Raw genomic sequence first — 17,916 nt, 5'->3', positions numbered from 1 at the left:
CTTCTTCCCCCAAAGGGTGAAAGAAAGAGCACTCCTTTAATAATGTTGCCAAGCTCATGTGCTCATTCCAAGGTCATTGCATGAGCTTGGCTTTTTCTTTCAACATTGTGCTCCTGTATCCACCTGCCTGTTGGTCTAGAGTTTGGTAAATACAGTGTAGATTCTCATTTAGAGACTTTCTTTCACCGAGAAATCTCTTCTTTGCCTAGTGGATTTGAGAGGATAAATATGTTGATCTTGAAAGATAAGTTTCAAGTTTTAGATGAAGCTTCCACCTGAGGTTGTGAGTGTGATCTCTACTAGCCACTCAGCCGTGCTGACAGGTTGACTCACTCTCTGAACTGCTTTCTGTTTCACATTCTTGTATTTTCCCAGCTGACAGCTCAGCGGGTGGGTGCCTATTCCACCAGCTGCTGCAACCAAACAGCCAGGTTCAGAAATGTCAGATATCCTCCAAGAGCTGCTCCGAGTCTCTGAGAAAGCTGCCAACATTGCCCGGGCATGCAGGCAGCAGGAAGCCCTCTTCCAGCTGCTGATAGAAGAAAAGAAAGAGGGAGAAAAGAACAAGAAGTTTGCAGTTGATTTCAAGACCCTGGCTGATGTGCTGGTACAGGAAGTTATCAAAGGGAATATGGAGAACAAGGTAAGGAATGTCACAGCCAAGGTAATTGCAAATTATTTGCCCCTGTGGTTTCCCCCCATGAAATAGCTCACCTCCTCCTCCCCACCACCCGCCCCCCGGCACCATGGATTCTAATAAACAACTAGGTTTTCCCCCCTTATTTTGACTGCAATATTACTAAAATGTATGTTACAGGAAAAACATAAATGTTTCCTCCTAATTCTATCACTAGAGAAAACCACAACTGTTTTTGCTAAATGTTAGAATGTTTTCCTTCTGTGTGTGCATGGCAGGTTTAACTTAACTCCAAAGAAATGAGAACATACTATTTTATATCTCTTTTTTTTTTTAACTTGAGAATATTAAGTCCCACCTTTTGACATAGTCATTTACCTAATGGTTGCCTCAGTGATAGCCTCATAGGGTTCTGGAGACTTAAAGTCTCCCTTTATTTTAGTAGGAAAACATTGTTTGTAACTAACAATGATTGTAATTCTAGGTCTTTTAAGCTGACTAGGGTAAATAAACTATATTCATAAGCAGTTATAGCAAACAATAACATTATCAGGCACTTGTAAATGCTTACTGTGAGCCAAGTACTTATCTAAGGGCTTTAAATATATTAGTTTAACTCATAACAATTTTATGAGAACTATTTCAATGTAATGGAAGAGAAAAGGGAGACACAGAGGTTAGATAACCTGCCTAGGGTCACACAGCAAATGAACGGTAGAGCTGGTTTTTTAACATGGGCTGACCAACTCCAGAGTCTGTGCTGTTTGTGATACCATATTACCTTTTATATAATAATCTAATTACTTTTCTTTTAGATTTGGGAGGATAGAATTTTATGTCAGAAAGCCCTACAAAATATTGGAATTCTTTCTATGAAATTCTCAAAATGTTAGGAATTGTTTAGAATCATTTAAGTGAGTCCTTGACCACAGGTAGGAAGAGAGAATAAATGACCCCTTGAAATTTCTACAGACTGTTTTCTTTTTCATGCCCTATACAATCTGGATCCAGTGGAAGGAAATTTATTTTTGTTACTGATCCAGAGAGCTGGGTGGAAGGGATGGTTGAGCAACTAGATTAGAAATGTAAGTTTTGTGGGCTAATATCTGCCTCAGAGCGTTCTAACAAGTTCAGGCAATTGTTTATTCATGAAGTATCTGCCAGGATTTATGAATACATAAATGATATTCACTTTTGGTATGTATAAAATATCGTGACTCTTACGTACTATAGCCTCAGAAAGGGTCTCTAGGCAAATTGGGAGACTGGAGCTTCAGCCTTTGATGACTTGATCAATAGGTTCAGTGCCAGTATGTGTTGACTTGCATTGTTCTTCCAAATAGTTAAAAATAACAAGTAGCTGTGGGCACTGTTATATCTATTGGCCATCTGTGAATAACTGAGCTCAAATATTTGAAGCATTTCCTTGCTTTTATTGCCTGAGAATTGTACTCATACCATAATTCAGCACATATTTTGAGAGAAATTATCTTTACTACAGAGAAAATCAGAAGCAAAATGTGTCTGAAAGCTTCCTGGTCATACAGAGATGAGAGAAGTTTCCCATTCAGCTTGTTTCTTTTTGTTTGTTTTTTCATTCCATCAAAATATTGATGCATAAGTTGTTGGCAAATAAAATATTTCCCCTTTTTTGCTACATTGCCTTCCTAGCCTGATGGCTAATGATACCTTAACATGTGCAGAAAACAACAGTAAATGTCATCCTCTGCTCCTTTCTGTCCAGTCTCAACTAAGCATCTCAGGTGCTTGGGCAGTAACAATAACTTGTACAAGTTACTTGGGTACTTTGTAGGAGCAGCAGTTAAAACATCTCCTTTGTAAACATTCTAGCTCATGGCCCGTAACTAGAAGGATGAAGTTCTAGAAGTACTTCTGCAGACTCAACAGAACATAAGGAAACCAGACTTCTACCATGACTTGGACTTTCTAAAGGGGCAAAGGAGCGGGAAAATGTTAGAAAACTACTGATATTAGAAAAGTGCTGAACCAATCTGACTTCACTTAGTACACTTGGATTGATTTCTGGAATTGTAAACTTCCAAATTTCTGAACTACTTGTGCTATTTAGTTTGAAATATAAAGTGGAAATCTATTCAGAATTGAACATGAATGTGGGATTTTTTTTTGTTGCTGCTTTGTATTCTTATCATATTCTGAATCATTCAGTTTCCAGGCTTGGGGGAAAAAATTTTTGGAGAAGAATCCAATGAATTTACTAATGATTTGGGTAAGTACAAGAATCTTAATATATTTTTATAACTTAATTATCATATGGTATTTTTATTTTCGACTTACATCATGAAAGTAATGTTTGGAGGCCTTTCATGTAAATAACATATTTGAATGTTCAACTTCATTCAGCACTTCAGGATAACCTGCCCTGTAAGACAGAGATGTGGCATATTAGAATTATTTAGCAAGTTCACATGTATTCTAGATAGAACTCTGTAGCATTGAAGAATGATTTAATCTTTGGGAAAGTTGCATGGCCCCTTGAGAATCTGATGGAAGTAATAGATGCCCCCCAAAGGATGCAGATCCACACAGATGTACAGACAATCTCAGGTCCAAGTAGACCCATTTGTGGACCTCCTGGAGAGCCCATGGCTTCCCCGGTGGGTCAGCAGTAAAGAATGTACCTGCAATTCAGGAGACCCAGGTTTGATCCCTTGATCAGGAAGATCCCCTGGAGAAGGGCATAGCAACCCACTCCAATATTCTTGTCTGAAGAATCCCATGAACAGAGAAGCCTGGTGGGCCCCAGTCCATGGCGTCACACAGGGTCGGGTAGGACTGAGTGACTGACACTTTGGGTAGCCCACAGACCTAGGCTGAGAATTTAGAGGAGGCCCTGTCCCTGAACGACCTCACTGCTTCTCTGGTCTCAGAACCTCAGTAAGGGAGCTGGACAACCTGAAAGGCTCCTTTGAGCACCAGGGTTTAACTCTAATCAGTTTCCTGTGAGCCAAATTCTCCTTTGATGGACCCCCCCATGTTCCCTTGTGGTAGACAGAAAAATACAAAATCTCTGACCCTTTTTTAGAGAAGCAAGTGGTTTTTAGTTTGCCTGGGTTTTGTTTGTTTAATGGTAGAAGATTAAAATGGTGAACTTTAAACAGATCATGTGACAAATAGTTAAACATCTAGAGGCATATTTACAAAGAAAACTAATTTCTGGATTAACTCTGGAAAAAATTTGTCATTTCATGGGCTGTGTATTAAGATACACAGTTAGTTCTGTGACAGTAAGAAGAAAGAGAAATCTCAGTTAAACTTAAGGTTAAAAAAATCACCTGTGACTTACCCGAAGAAATCCTACACTTAAAAAAACCTATGTTTGGCTACATCATAAACAGTTATTGTAATATTTATCTAGAATGATCGGGGCAAAATGCATTCCACATACATTTTCCTGAGAACTGAAGGAGAGGATGGGTTTAGTATATTGGAGGGCAGAGACCCATGGTGAAGGAGGGGCTTGTGGATGAGGTGAGATGAGATCATGGAAGTTCAAAGGAAGGCGTTTCCTTAAGTATGATGAGAATTCAGTGGTAAATTTTAAGCATAGAGTAACGTGATATGATTTGCTCCTTTAGTGAACCCATGACTTTTACTGAGCCTAGAGTAGCTGCTCAGCAAGTGGTGGTGATTAACATTCCCCAACTTTAACAATCTCATTTAATTTGAATTAAGCTTAATTGACTGATTCTTGCTGTTTCAGAATCATCATTGTGATAGATTCACAGTGTGCTTCCCAAAAATCACAGGAGTCACTGGGGAATCTTGTCAGACCTCAGCAGGTCTGGGATGGGGACTGAAGTTCTGAATTTCTAACAGGTGCTGTGGTGATGGCAATGCTGCTGGTTCTTGGAATGGCTAGGTTAGTTAGGAGTGTTTGTTGAGATACCTCAAGAGCCCCAAAGTGCCATGTTTTCTTAACTTTTAAAAATTTATATTCTGCATTGCTGTCACTTTTTCTTGGTAAAACTTGTAGGAGAGCCTCTTTTCCCATTTGTGCTTCGGGGATTGGAAACCAGATGAAGCAAGGGTCTAAGAAGGATCTTTAAAGTGATGGCAAACACATGGACTTGGTAACTTGGGGGTTTCAATTGCAGAAGCAGCTTTGCTTACATCCTGATTTCCAGTGGTTTCACAGAGGAGAGCTATTCTCTGTATGTGATTTAGAGTCCTAGAGCTTTACCACATTTAAAGATGAATGTACGTCATCTTATATTTACGGAGCATAGACAGTATTTAGTTAAAAGCAGCATCATAAAGGGAGGTGGAAGCCCTTCTGTGTCCTTATTAAAAACTCTTTTCTTTTCAATCAACATATTCAAACGTGAACAGGGAGACCTCCAGGATATTAAAGGCCACAAGGTAAAAAGCATAGAAGGTTGTTTATCAAAGACTCAGTGTTCAGGATTCTTAACATGAGCTGCCTTAACCTGGTTACAGAAAACTGTGCATGTGTCCATATGGAAACTTTTTTTGGAGAGAAGGTCCTTTGGTGCCTGGAGTTCATTTCTCACTGTGAGGTAGCTGAGTGACCACTAAATCAGCTTTGACTTTATGAAGCCCACTGGGTGGTTCTGGCGGTCAGCCAGATTAGGAGACACATCTGGATATCTTGTTTGTGTGTGTGTGTGGTGTTGCTCAGTTGTGTCTGATTCTTTGTGACCCCATGGACTGTAGTCCACCAGGGTCCTCTGTCCTTGGGATTCTCCAGTTTAGAGTAGTGGAGTGGGCTATATTTAAAATGGATAACCAACAGAAACCTACTGCATAGCACGTGGAACTCTGCTCAGTATTCTGTGCCAGCCTGGCTGGGAAGGCAGTTTCGGGGAAAATGGATCCATGTATATGCATGGCTGAGTCCCTTCACTGTCCACCTGGAACTATCACATCATTGTTTATTGGCTATACCCCAATACAATTGGTGTTAAGGAAAAATAAAAAATGAATAGTGGAGTGCGCTGGATATGTTGTCCTCACCTAATCTAAGGTGCTTCTCCCAATCTCCTGTTCTTTCTCCTCTGAAACTTGAGATGTAATGGTCTTCAGTTTGTCTTTACTCTAGGGGAGAAGATTATCATGAGACTGTGTCCAACTGAGGAAGAAACAGTAGCTCTTCTCAGCAAAGTCCTTAATGGTAACAAACTGGCATCTGAGGCCTTAGCCAAGGTTGTCCACCAGGATGTTTCCTTCAGTGACCCAGCCCTGGAGTCAGTAGAGGTCAGCATTCCACAGGACATCTTGGGAATCTGGGTGGATCCTATAGGTAAGCAGAGGAGAGTGTTTGCTTTTGTCTCTTTGCTTTTCTTAGTAATCCTTTTTTTGAAGGGGGGTGTTGGAAAAATGAAAATTGAGAGTATGGTTTAACTCTTCTAGAAGTTTTAAATTTTTGAAGTTTTAAAATGACAAATGACTCTCACAACTGGGTTCAACCCCCAGTTGGGAAACTGAGATCCCGCAAGCTACACATTGGGGCCTAAATAAATAAATAAATGAAGAGTTGAGGTGTGTATTATATACATATACACATATATTTATAACACACATGTGTGTATACACACACACACACAGAGGCAGATATACAAAACTGAATTAACTTATTTTTGAAAGACCTCAGGGGCCAGACTGCTAAATATAAGAGAAGAATGAAATGATAGCAGCTATAACTAATTGAACACACACGCAGCTTAAGAACATTCAGCTCTGGCAGATTATTACCATCTGGGAGTACAATGCAGATCTTCAGATTTAAAAATAATAAAAACACATCCAGGTTTTTAATGAGCTCTCACAATTTAACTCTTGGCTCCTAATTCAGTTAAGTAAGGAAACAAGCAGAACCACTGTACAGGTCAAGCAAAACATAACTGAATGTGACTCTTAGCAGTCACTTTGTGAGTCCTGTGTATACCTCACCATTATTTTTTTGGTCATGATTATGGTAGAACCATAATCTATAGTTCATTGCTTTAAAACTGTAGGCCTGTCTCAGTGATGCCGTTAATATAATGCCCTGGGTCTAAGTCCCACTTTTCCCCCAGGTTCTTGGCATAGTCTACCCAATACAACTGGGACCAATCATTAAGCTGAGTAGGAAAACTTCCCTCACCCTCTCCCCTGCAAGCACACTGATACGTGATAGAAATGCCTTTAATCATAGCAGTAGAACATTCAGTCAGTGGAGTGTTACGCAGACTATGAATGTTTCCCAGAATCTTTTATCGCCTAAAGGTAAATCAGCCTCAGTTACGGGTTTTGAGGAACGGAAACCTTGTTTTGTTTTTATCCTGAATTGATTCTCTTAGCTAGCTCTCTGGATCTTGTGCCTGGCACATCCTTAACTGGGTATTAATTCACTAGATGTTGGCAGTCAGCTGCTGGCAGGTATGTCTTTTAAGGAGAAACCTCACTCCTTAGCTTCTTTTTCCCAGGCTCTTTGTGATCCTATGGACTGTAGCCTACCAGGCTGCTTAGTCCATGGGATTTTCCAGGCAAGAGTACTGGAGTGGGTTGCCATTTCCTTCTCCAGGGGATCTTCCCAACCCAGGGATTGAACCCGAGTCTCCCGCATTATAGGCAGACGCTTTACCGTCTGAGCTTCTTCCTCTTGTGACACCAGCGTCTCTTTCCTCCTAATTTGAGGGACAAAACAAACAAAAAGACAATTCCATCCATGATGGAATTCAAATGGAATGGAATTCAGATTCCTGGAAGGAGACTTTCCCACCCACCTTGGTTGGACCTGTCCTCTGATTAGTAAGAACTCAAAGGGATCCCCCAGTTATCCTGAGCCATTACCTTTTAGATGATTTTGACATGGTGATGAATATTTGAGTGCTTCTTAGCATTTGCAAGGTGTTATGCCCTTGAGAAGGGACTGGCTCCCCACTCTAGTATCCTTGCCTAGAGAACTCCATGGACAGAGGAGCCTAGTGGCTCCAGTCCTATGGGGTCACAAAGAGTTGCTCATGACTGAGCGATTAACAACACGAGAAGGAAGTAAGCCATGCTAGCTGCCATAGGAATTATAGACATGTCCCCTTTCTCCAAGAATTTATGTATAGTTGGGAAGATGAAACGTAAGCAGCTTCAGAGTGAAGTACAAAAGGTCAAATAATAGTTCCATCTAAGTGGCACCCGAAGGTAAAACGTGATTGGTTATTATCTTAGTCCATTTGGGCTGCTACAACAAGATACCATGGACTAGGTAGGTTTTAAACAAGATAAGTTTTATTTCTCACAGTTTCAGAGGCTGAGAAGTCCGGTATCAGAGTGCCAGCATGATTAGGTGAGGGTCTTCTTCCTGATTCATAATTGGCATCTTTTCACTGTGTGTACTCAGACAGTAAAGAATCTGCCTGCAATGCTGGAGACCCGGGTTTGATCCCTGGAGAAGGGAATGGCAACCCTCTCCAGTAATCTTGCCTAGAGAATCCCATGGACAGAGGAGCCTGGCACGCTACAGTCCATGGGGTTGCAAGAGTCAGACACGACTGAGCTACTAACACACACACAAGTGGAAGAGACAATATCTGTGCAACCTCTTTTGTAAGGCATTAATTCCATTCATGAGATTCCACCCCGAGGACTGAAGTACCTCCCAGAGACCCCACTTACTAATACCATCAACTTTTGAGGGTTAGAATTTTGGGGGACACAAACATTTAGACCATAGCTGTTACCAAATTAGAGAGAAATGATCTAGGGCAGGTTTTATAGGGGTCTTCATCATTATCTTCTAAATAATCATTACCTGAATCCTAACAGTTGCTTCATTTTTCAGATTCGACTTATCAGTATATAAAAGGTTCTGCTGACATTAAACCCAACCAAGGAATCTTCCCCAGCGGACTTCAGTGCGTCACAATTTTAATTGGTGTCTATGACACACGGACAGGGGTGCCTCTCATGGGAGTCATCAACCAGCCTTTTGTGTCACAAGACCTAAACACCCTCAGGTAAAAATGGAATATTTTTGGTATATTATGGTTTTCAGAGTTTACAACCTCAGCTTTGTTTATTGTCAGGATTATCTCTCCATATGACATTCCCATGACTCGATACATTTGGCATTCCTACTAAAAATCTCCATGTTTGAATCAATGGTCCTTTAATTTTCAATCCTGGGTTTCACAACAAAATGTGAAAATGATCTAACGAAAAGACAGTAGGTATGGCCAGGATTAGAAACTCTCCCTATAAAAACAAAAAACTGTCAGTGTCACTTTCTTTTCTGCCTCCTCCTTCCTCACGCTCCCATGGACTGTTCGCAGAGCATAGAGGGTGACCCAGCCTTTGGTTGCTCTGATCCACAGCCTACGGATCAGAGTATGACAGGGTTGACTCCAGAGCCTGGCAGGGTTCAAGTAGAAGCAGCTTTTCTCCTGTGGTTTCAGCTTTTTACTGAAATAGATGACATTTTTTCCCACTCATGTAAAATTATTTTTAAATTAAATTTTGACTTGCTTCAAGCAACTAAGAATTGTTTGTTCTTTAATAGTCATAAACACCTCTGCAGTATTGATATTTTTCGTCTTCCCTGCCTTCTACCAAACTGAAAGTGTTTGTTATCTTTAAAGGGTCGTTAAGAAGTTAAAAATAAGTGGGACTGGATGTTGACATAATCATGACCTAGAAATGGTTGACAAAAGTAGTTGGTGGCACAAATCCTGGGTTTGATTGCAGATTCTACCACTAATATACATTCTTAAACACTTGCATTCTCTAAGCCTCAGTCTCCTTCTCTGGAAAGAAACTATCCAGCGTATATAGTAAGTTAAACATTAAGAAATGATAGATGGTATTTTTGTTGTTGCCCTCCCCTGTCCCCCGCCAAAAAAAAAGAGTCCCTCTTTGTTGATGTTAAAGCCAAAGTGGCGCTAGTAAATTGGAGGATGAAGAGGTGTTACCAACTGAAAAAAATTCAGGATTGTGAAGGATTTGCAGATTGAAAATCTTATTTATCTGTTCATCTTTACTCCTGTTAAACTTTAAATGCCAAAAGAGGCAGTGAAACTTTGCTCTGTTCCCAGAGGCTGGAAATCCCACAAGTATTTTAGCACTGTCCTAGATGGATGTGATAATGCAAAAAAAAAAAAAACTGAAAGCATTTCTAACTGGCAACAACACAGGCAGCAACAGGCACAGGGTGTGACTTTTGGAAATGAATTAGCTATTTGGTAACTATCTCTAGGCTGAAGGGCCTTGAGACTCGCTGCATTATGTATTTTTCACCTCAAGTTGGGAAGCCCTGGGAGCAATGAAAAACAAATGTGTTAACTTGCCGCCACAAACTGAACGTTCTCTTCCATAGGTGGAAAGGACAGTGCTACTGGGGCCTTTCTTACTTGGGGACCAACATCCATTCCCTTCTGCCTCCCGTCTCTACAAGAAGCAACAGTGAAACGCAGAGCCACGTGACCCAGAAGCCCAGCTCCGGAGGCTCCCACCCGTTCTCAGCTGTCGTCAGCACCAGCGAAAAGGAGGCCATCAAGGGCGCGCTGTCACGCGTGTGTGGGGAGCGCGTCTTCCGGGCGGCTGGGGCCGGCTACAAGAGCCTCTGTGTGGTGCTCGGCCTCGTCGACATTTACATCTTCTCAGAAGACACCACGTTCAAGTGGGACTCCTGTGCTGCCCACGCCATCCTCAGGGCCATGGGCGGGGGGATGGTGGACTTAAAGGAATGCCTGGAAAGAAAGCCTGACGCGGGGCTTGACTTGCCGCAGTTGGTGTATCACGTGGGAAATGAAGGCGCCGCTGGAGTGGACCAGTGGGCCAACAAGGGAGGACTCATCGCGTACAGATCCGAGAAGCAGCTGGAGGCGTTCTTGAGCCGCCTCCTCCAGCACCTGGCCCCTGTGGCGACGCATACGTAGATGAGCTCTGTCCTCCTGGGCTCCGCAACCCAACTGTGAACCTAGTTTCCACATCTCTGTCTCTTGAAGACGGCTTTGTCCTATTGACAGTCAACATTCACCTTCCTCTTTGGGGGAGCATTTTTCCATTATGTGTTCATAATGTTAATAAATGAATGATATTCATGCAGCAGTTAAATGTGTGAGATTCTTTATAGTGGATTTTGTGTGATGGTGGCTCAGAGGTTAAAGCGTCTGCGGGCAATGCGGGAGACCTGGGTTCGATCCCAGGGTCGGGAAGATCCCCCTGGAGAAGGAAATGGCAACCCACTCCAGTATTCCTGCCTGGAGAATCCCATGGATGGAGGAGCCTGGTGGGCTACAGTCCACGGGGTCGCAGAGTCGGACACGACTGAGCAACTTCACTTTCTTTCACTTTCAGTGCTGCTTGAAACGCTTCAGTAAAATATTGAAGACAGGAAAAATTCCTGCTCAATTAAATAAAAGTCTTCAGAACATGAGTTTAGAAGTGGTAAGTTAATGTCACTGAAGTATTAGGGAGAGCAAAGGGGGTTGTGCTTAGTTTTGTTTCCTGTCTGGAACAAAAATCTTCAGCTTTAGCCTTTGGTAGAACATTTAGAACTCTGAATTTGAAGCATAATTTAGCCATTTTCACGTGCTTTCAGTGACACTATGTTTCTTATAAGAATTAAAGCCTGGAGCACTGATGGCTCCATCCTACTCATGCAATCTCACACTCACACACATCCACACTCATATACACATTCTGAAACTCTCGCTTAAATTTATATTCTTATTCTCTCATTCTAATTCTTTGATTCTGCCACTAATTATGTCTCTAGTTCTCTCTAATACTCTCACTTAACATACTCATTTCTGTCGGTAAGACAGGAGAGGATAAAGACATTTCTGTAGTTTTTGCATAGTATTTATTACACTTCAAAAACCAGAGGTAGAGTTAAATATATATAGCCATTGGTCTACTGGAATCCCATGTTGAATGTCCTCTGAGGTGGGTGAGACCTCTTTTTCCTGTCTTTAGCAGCCCTGGTGAGGAGATAGTTCCACCATCTGGAGAGACCAGACTCTCAGCTATCTCCTTTCTGCCCCACGCCCTCTTGAGGCCAAAAGATTTTCTGCAGCATCCTCTGTTTTCCTGCAATTACAAAGGAATCACAGTAAGTGAAACTTTTATTTTTTTTTAATTTATTTATTTTAATTGGATGCTATTTAAAGGTATCTCACTGCACACAGAAGATTTAATGACTTATTTAGTAAAAAAGTTACATAGTTTTTAAAGTCTGTACATGCTTTGTGATTGATTGTGGGTCCTTGCGCTGTATATTCTAATTTAAAGGTTGATTTTTAAGTCAAAGTGAGTTCATTCTTCACAAAACACATTAGAAACCAAGCCCCAGAAACTAGTCATGCTGCCTGATAGTCACCAGAATGGAAAAATAGAATATAGTTCAAGAAAAAGCATGTTGCGCACATAAACATTTTTAGAATATGTAAATTATCAATAACAATGCAGTGAAAAGAGTCATCTTCAATGTGATCTATTTATTTATGTGATCTATCAATGTGCCAGTTTATTGGGGGGAAAACTGGATAGAACAGAGAATCCAACATATTCTGTAAACATCTATTGCACACATCCACTGTCAATCTGTCGGAAAGCTTGGGCCCTTCCTTAAGCATGTGTGTGCTGGTCTTGCATAAACCACACCCATGGGAGTGTGATCTGTAGCTCTGATTTCTTTCTTTTTGGCTGCACAGTGTGACTTTCCGGATCAGGTTCAGTTCTCAAGAACTGAGCCTGACCTGGCAGTGGAAGTACCAATTCCTCATCACTGTTCCACCAGGGAATTCTCAGGCTCTGATTTCTTTAGAGGAAGAAGTTAAAAAATATTTGCCATGTAGTCTGACAACATAATCATTCTGGATTTTAATTTTTTTCTCCTCTATCTTTATAATTGTCTCCTACTCAGTAAATTTTTAAGACTCATTTCTATCAATACTTTCAAAGCCTTAAATTCTTGGTTTTCAAATTCATTTTACATTATACTTAATCTATTATTAAAGAAACCATTGAAATATGATTTTTGAATGAAGTCAATCAGTCTAAGCAAACATACAACTCAATTGATGAGAGTGGGAGTTAGGGGTTGTGATGGAGGGGTGCTCCAAAGAGTAGCCTGTTGGTCACCAAGATTGTCTTGTGCATCAGTCAGTGGTTTTTTACAGGAGGCTGGCAGACAGATGACTCTGCCAGGTTGCTTAAACAGAGGATGATAAAAAGAGAGCCCCCTGTACGTCAATAGGAGCAGTCTCTGGGAAGCCAGGTCAGCGATGGTTCCTCTCTTGCTCCTACAACCCACATCCACTCATTCAGGAGAGCCTCTTGGCTCAAGCTTCCAAACATACCTGTTGCTCTCTACACGAGCCACATGGTTCCACCTAACCATCACTCCAGGCTCAATTCAGCTGCTCCTGAGGACTGGCAGCCATGTTGAGTAGGGTTCTAATGGTTATTTCCTTTTAATGCACTTTGTGTGTTGCTAATTTTTTGCTCTGGCTTCTAAGCCCCTAGGTATAGGCTCCCTGCATGAGATTTTGACATGCCAAGGGATACGTATTGTATGAAGGGCTTTTTGCTGTGTTATAAAGATGGGAGTATGAAAAAGCAGACTTTTGAGTCTGAGTGTAAAGTCCCATAGATAGCCCTTCTGTCTAGAAGACGTGCAGCCAGGATAAGTTTGCAGTAATACTTTGCATCAGTAGCATTAGGTTTAACTGTGAGTGACAAAATGCCAAAATAGCAATGGCTTAAATAAGATCAAAAGTATTTGGTGAGCAGTCCAGAGCTGAAAGGAGGCTCCACCCCAAAGTCCTCAGGGAGTCACACTCCTTCCATCTCGCTGCTCTCCCAACCCCAGACCATGACCCTTCTCAGGTTTAAGACAACAGAGTCGGCATTGTGGGCAGCAAGACAGAGAATAAAAAGAAGGGAAGGGCAATTTTTCACGTCACTGACCAGAACCTTTTCACATGACTGCACGTAGAAGGTCTCCATTTGGAGCAGCCATGTACTCACCTGAAAACCAGGCTTTTATCACCCCGGAAGTTAGAAGACAGGCATTAGAGGACATCTAGCAATCTCCATCACCCGGGCCAAATGAGTCGTCTGGGCTTCTGTCTTCGTGTGACCTCTGATCACACATCCTTTGTTCTATTCACTAAGGTCTCATGACATTTAAGAGCAGATTTTTTCAACCCTTAGCTACACTCATCTACTTCTGACGTACTCATCCACTTCATCCCCCAAAGAATGAAGAGTGCATAAGTACATTTGTCAAGATGGTAAGGCTTCCCTGGTGGCTCAGAGTTAAAGAATGTGCCGACCAATGCAGGAGACGTGGGTTCGATCCTTGGGTCAGGAAGATCCCCTGGAGAAGGAAATGGCAATCCACTCAGGTATTCTTGCCTGGGAAATTCCGTGGGCAGAGGAGCCTGGTGGACTATAGTCCATGGGGTTGCAGAGAGTTGGACACAACTCAGCAACTAAACAGCAATGATCAAGGTAATAAAGAAGGGGCACTTCCTGCCAATAAGGCACAGATGAAAATATAAGACAAACATAAAAACAGTTATTGGTGTCTTGAGACTTGTGGGAAATCTCTGGGACTCTTGATCCTGGCAGTTTGCCTAGAGGCCTACTGCCCCCTCTTTTCAGACTCACACTTTTGGCCTCTGTTGAGTGCTCAGCAGGCAGACAAACTGTGGGAGGTCTCTGCTTTCAGTTCCTTACTTAGCCATCACTAAAGGAGTCTGCTTAGCCTAGTCCATAGCAGCTGCTCATAATTCCTTGTCCTGCTTGCTTGGCCCAGAGCATGTAACTGTAACCAGCCTTAGACACAGCTACCACACAGAAATAGGGACTTACCAGGTGGCTCAAGTGGTAAAGAGCCACCTGCTAATTCAGGAGATGCAGGAGACATAGGCTTGATCCCTGGGCCGGGAAGATCTCCTGGTGTAGGAAATGGCAACCCACTCCAGTATTCTTGCCTGGAGAATTCCACGGACAGAGGGGCCTACAGAGGGCTACAGTGCATGGGGTCGCCAAGAGTCAGACACAGCTGAGTGACTAACACACACAGTAATTACTCAGGCTTCCCCAGTGGATCAGGGTAAAGAACCCGCCTGCCAGTGCAGGAGACCTAAGAGATATGGGTTCTATCCCTGGGTCAGGCAGATCCCCTGGAGAAGGAAATAGCAACTCACTCCAGTATTCTTGCCTAGGAAATCCCATGGACAAAGGAGCCTGACAGGCTACAATTTATGCAGTCGTAAAAGAGTTGGACCTGACTTAGCAACTGAGCACGCACCTCACACACGGCACAGAAACAGCCCTGCCCACTCCATGGCAGAAAAAGTCAAACACACATTCCTAAGAGTAGGAAAAAGCAGACAAAAGTTTCTAACAGTTTCCTTCTTGTCCCTCAGTTTTGTTTTATTTTTTTCTGTAAGTGCTAAATGCAAAGGAAGAGTAGAAACAGTAAGTCATAACCTTTCACATCCATAGTTAACACCTTTCACTGTACCTGGCTTAGATTGGTACTTAGGCTGTAACACATGTCCATAAAGCAAGCCTAAGGGACTGTGACTGTCCCCTCAGGGTGGCAGGGAACTCAATTAAGAGCTGGTATGTACACAAATGGATCTTTGAAACTGGTCCAGGGGAAGTAGCTGTGTTTAGCACTGACATCTTTCTTAAAAGGTTTTATATGCTTATAATTTCTATTTGATAATCAGCCTAGCCAACATTGTGACTACTATGTAATAAAATGTCTCTAATTTTAAATATGATTTTTCTTTTCTAGGCTGTATTTTCAATGCTCCTGACCCGCAGGGAGCCATTATCATATAGGATTAAGAGCTTTCTCCCTTTCTCCATTAAAAAGAAAAAAAGACCGTCCTTAGGCTGGCTTCATGGGCTTGTGACTTGTGCAGGGGCAGAAGGCTTCTCACTCAGCAGGGCACTACACTTGGTTCTGTGAGTGCCATCCTGAAATTCTCAAACATTTTGTCTTTGAACTTGCAAATTAAGTTTCTAGGACAGTGGTGCATGCGTGTGAACAGAGGTGTGATGTACAACGTGTGTTTGCCCTCTTTCCCCGTAACCCCATTCCACTCATGTAGTGTTCACAGTGCCGTGTGAGCACAGAATTCCTACAGACCCCTGATGTATAGGCGTTCAGTGAGACTTAAAGCAAGTACATGGTAAGTGAATTACATTTATTATGACTAATTAGGTGGGATAACAGCCCCCTAGTGGAGAAGGCAATGGCACCCCACTCCAGTACTCTTGCCTGGAAAATCCCATGGATGGAGGAGCCTGGTAGGCTGCAGTCCATGGGGTCGCTAAGAGTGAGACACGGCTGAGCGACTTCACTTTCACTTTTCACTTTCATGCATTGGAGAAGGAAATGGCAACCCACTCCAGTGTTCTTGCCTGGAGAATCCCAGGGACGGGGGAGCCTGGTGGGCTGCCGTCTATGGGGTCGCACAGAGTCGGACACGGCTGAAGCGACTTAGCAGCAGCAGCAACAGCCCCCTAGAGCTAGGATTTGCTTGGAATGCCAAAAGATGGCACTGGCATTCTCAGAAACATAAAAAGACGAAGGAAATCTATTATGCCCTTTCTTATTCTTTTCCCCTGTATAATTACAACAAATCACATAGGCTGAAAATGATGGCATGGAAATAAAGGGAAAGTTAGGGCCACCTAGGGACTTCTTGGCGGTCCAGTGGCTAAGCCTGTGCATTCCCAATGCAGGGGCCCAGGTTTGTTCCCTGATCAGGGAACTAGATCCTGCATGCCGCAACTAAGACCCAGTGCAGCCAAATAAATAAGTAAATATTTTTTTTAAAGATAGGGCCACCCATAATTCTTTTTCTTCTTGTTCTTCCTTGCCAGAAAACTGAAGGTAGAAAGAGTTAGCAGGATGTGTACATATCAAGAATTGAACTAAAAACCAGCTGCGTTACTTCTCTGCATTCTTTCCACTCTTGTAGTGAGGATAATATAAGTATCCATGGGCTTCCTGGTGGCTTAAACAGTAAACAATCTGCCTGCAGTGCAAGAGACCTGCGTTCAGTCCCTGGGTCGGGAAGATCCCGTGGAGGAGGGCATGGCAACCCACTCCAGTCTTCTCGTCTGGAGAATCCCAGGGACAGAGGAACCTGGAAGGCTACAGTCCATGGGGTCCCAAAGAGTCAACATGACTGAAGTGACTCAGCACACACGCACAAGCTATGAAAAATGAAATGTATAATTTTGGTGATTGCACATATGAGTTATACTCATACTTACAACTGGCATTGTGCAATATAAATACAAATGGTAAAATTCAAGCTAACAATTTAAATTTAAAATTTTTCTTATTGACATTAAATAGCAAATAATAGCATGACAGTTTGAAAGAGAATAGAAGGAAGGAAAGCCTTTTAACTTTAGTATCTTTAATGACAATCTTTTCTCCTGCTTTCTGTAAGGGAGCCCCACTATTTCAACTTTCCAGGGTGCTACCAACTATGTAGCCAGCTGTGAACTGGTCCCATTTCTACTCCTAACCTCACTGTCTTTTGTTCTCTCTGAATTTTTATCACATTTGTTGGTCAGGTCCAAACCCAGCCCGTTGGTGAGCTAGGTCTACCCCAACCTGGGAGTAGCAGAATCTTCTCAGTTACTTGGAAGCTGAGATGATAAGGGAACCAAAGTATGTTTTACAAACATTTCTCCCCTGGTAAGTAAGCTGGCCCTCCCTGTTATAATTTCCCAAGCAATTTGAGCACATTGGAACATTTGCTGCAAACTTTACAACACTCTCCACTAGGTGTCTCTAGCGGATTTGCAGAGGCACATATGTAACAGTGAAGGAAAATTGTAGCAAAGTTCTTTTCTGTACTAACCACTTCTGATGGGTCGCCTTTAAAATACATCATCATGTTTTAAAGGCTTCCCAAGTGCAGCAGTGATAAAGAATCTGCCTGCCAATGCAGGAGACACAAGAGACGTGGGTTCATTCCATGGATCAAGAAGATCCCCAGAGGAGGAAATGGCAACCCACTCCAGTATTCTTGCCTGGAAAGTTCCATGGACAGAGGAGCCTGGTGGGTCAAACACGACTGAGTCAGACATGACTAAGCACGTGTGCGCACACACATGCATACACATACACACATCATGTTTTAAGTATGCTGTTTTTCTTTAAAAACTCATTTCTTTCATTGTGTTTTAAATTACATGCTTCTTAAAGAACTACAAAGTATGAAAAAGTAGAAAGAAGGAAAAACTAAATCCAG

General features: G+C 42.3%; 1 protein-coding gene across 4 annotated transcripts in view; it reads left to right on the top strand.

Annotated features, from left to right (window-relative positions):
- The window catches only part of INPP1 (inositol polyphosphate-1-phosphatase), a 29,422-nt gene extending 18,702 nt beyond the window's left edge, over positions 1 to 10,720 (top strand). For 3 of the 4 annotated variants that reach the window (XM_043894794.1, XM_043894792.1, XM_043894793.1), the window contains exons 2-6: positions 376 to 643; positions 2,825 to 2,885; positions 5,739 to 5,939; positions 8,457 to 8,631; positions 9,987 to 10,720. In XM_043894794.1, the coding sequence (XP_043750729.1) occupies positions 440 to 643; positions 2,825 to 2,885; positions 5,739 to 5,939; positions 8,457 to 8,631; positions 9,987 to 10,548 (1,203 nt within the window). In that variant the 5' untranslated portion in view covers positions 376 to 439 and the 3' untranslated portion in view covers positions 10,549 to 10,720. Of the gene's footprint in view, positions 1 to 375; positions 644 to 2,824; positions 2,886 to 5,722; positions 5,940 to 8,456; positions 8,632 to 9,986 lie in introns of those variants that run through there. The other variant, XM_043894797.1, reaches the window with a different exon arrangement.
- The last annotated feature ends 7,196 nt before the right edge of the window (positions 10,721 to 17,916 follow it).

This window comes from Cervus elaphus, chromosome 33 (genome assembly GCF_910594005.1).
Source record: "Cervus elaphus chromosome 33, mCerEla1.1, whole genome shotgun sequence".
NCBI lineage: Eukaryota > Metazoa > Chordata > Mammalia > Artiodactyla > Cervidae > Cervus > Cervus elaphus.
This window is presented reverse-complemented; position numbering and strand designations above follow the sequence as displayed.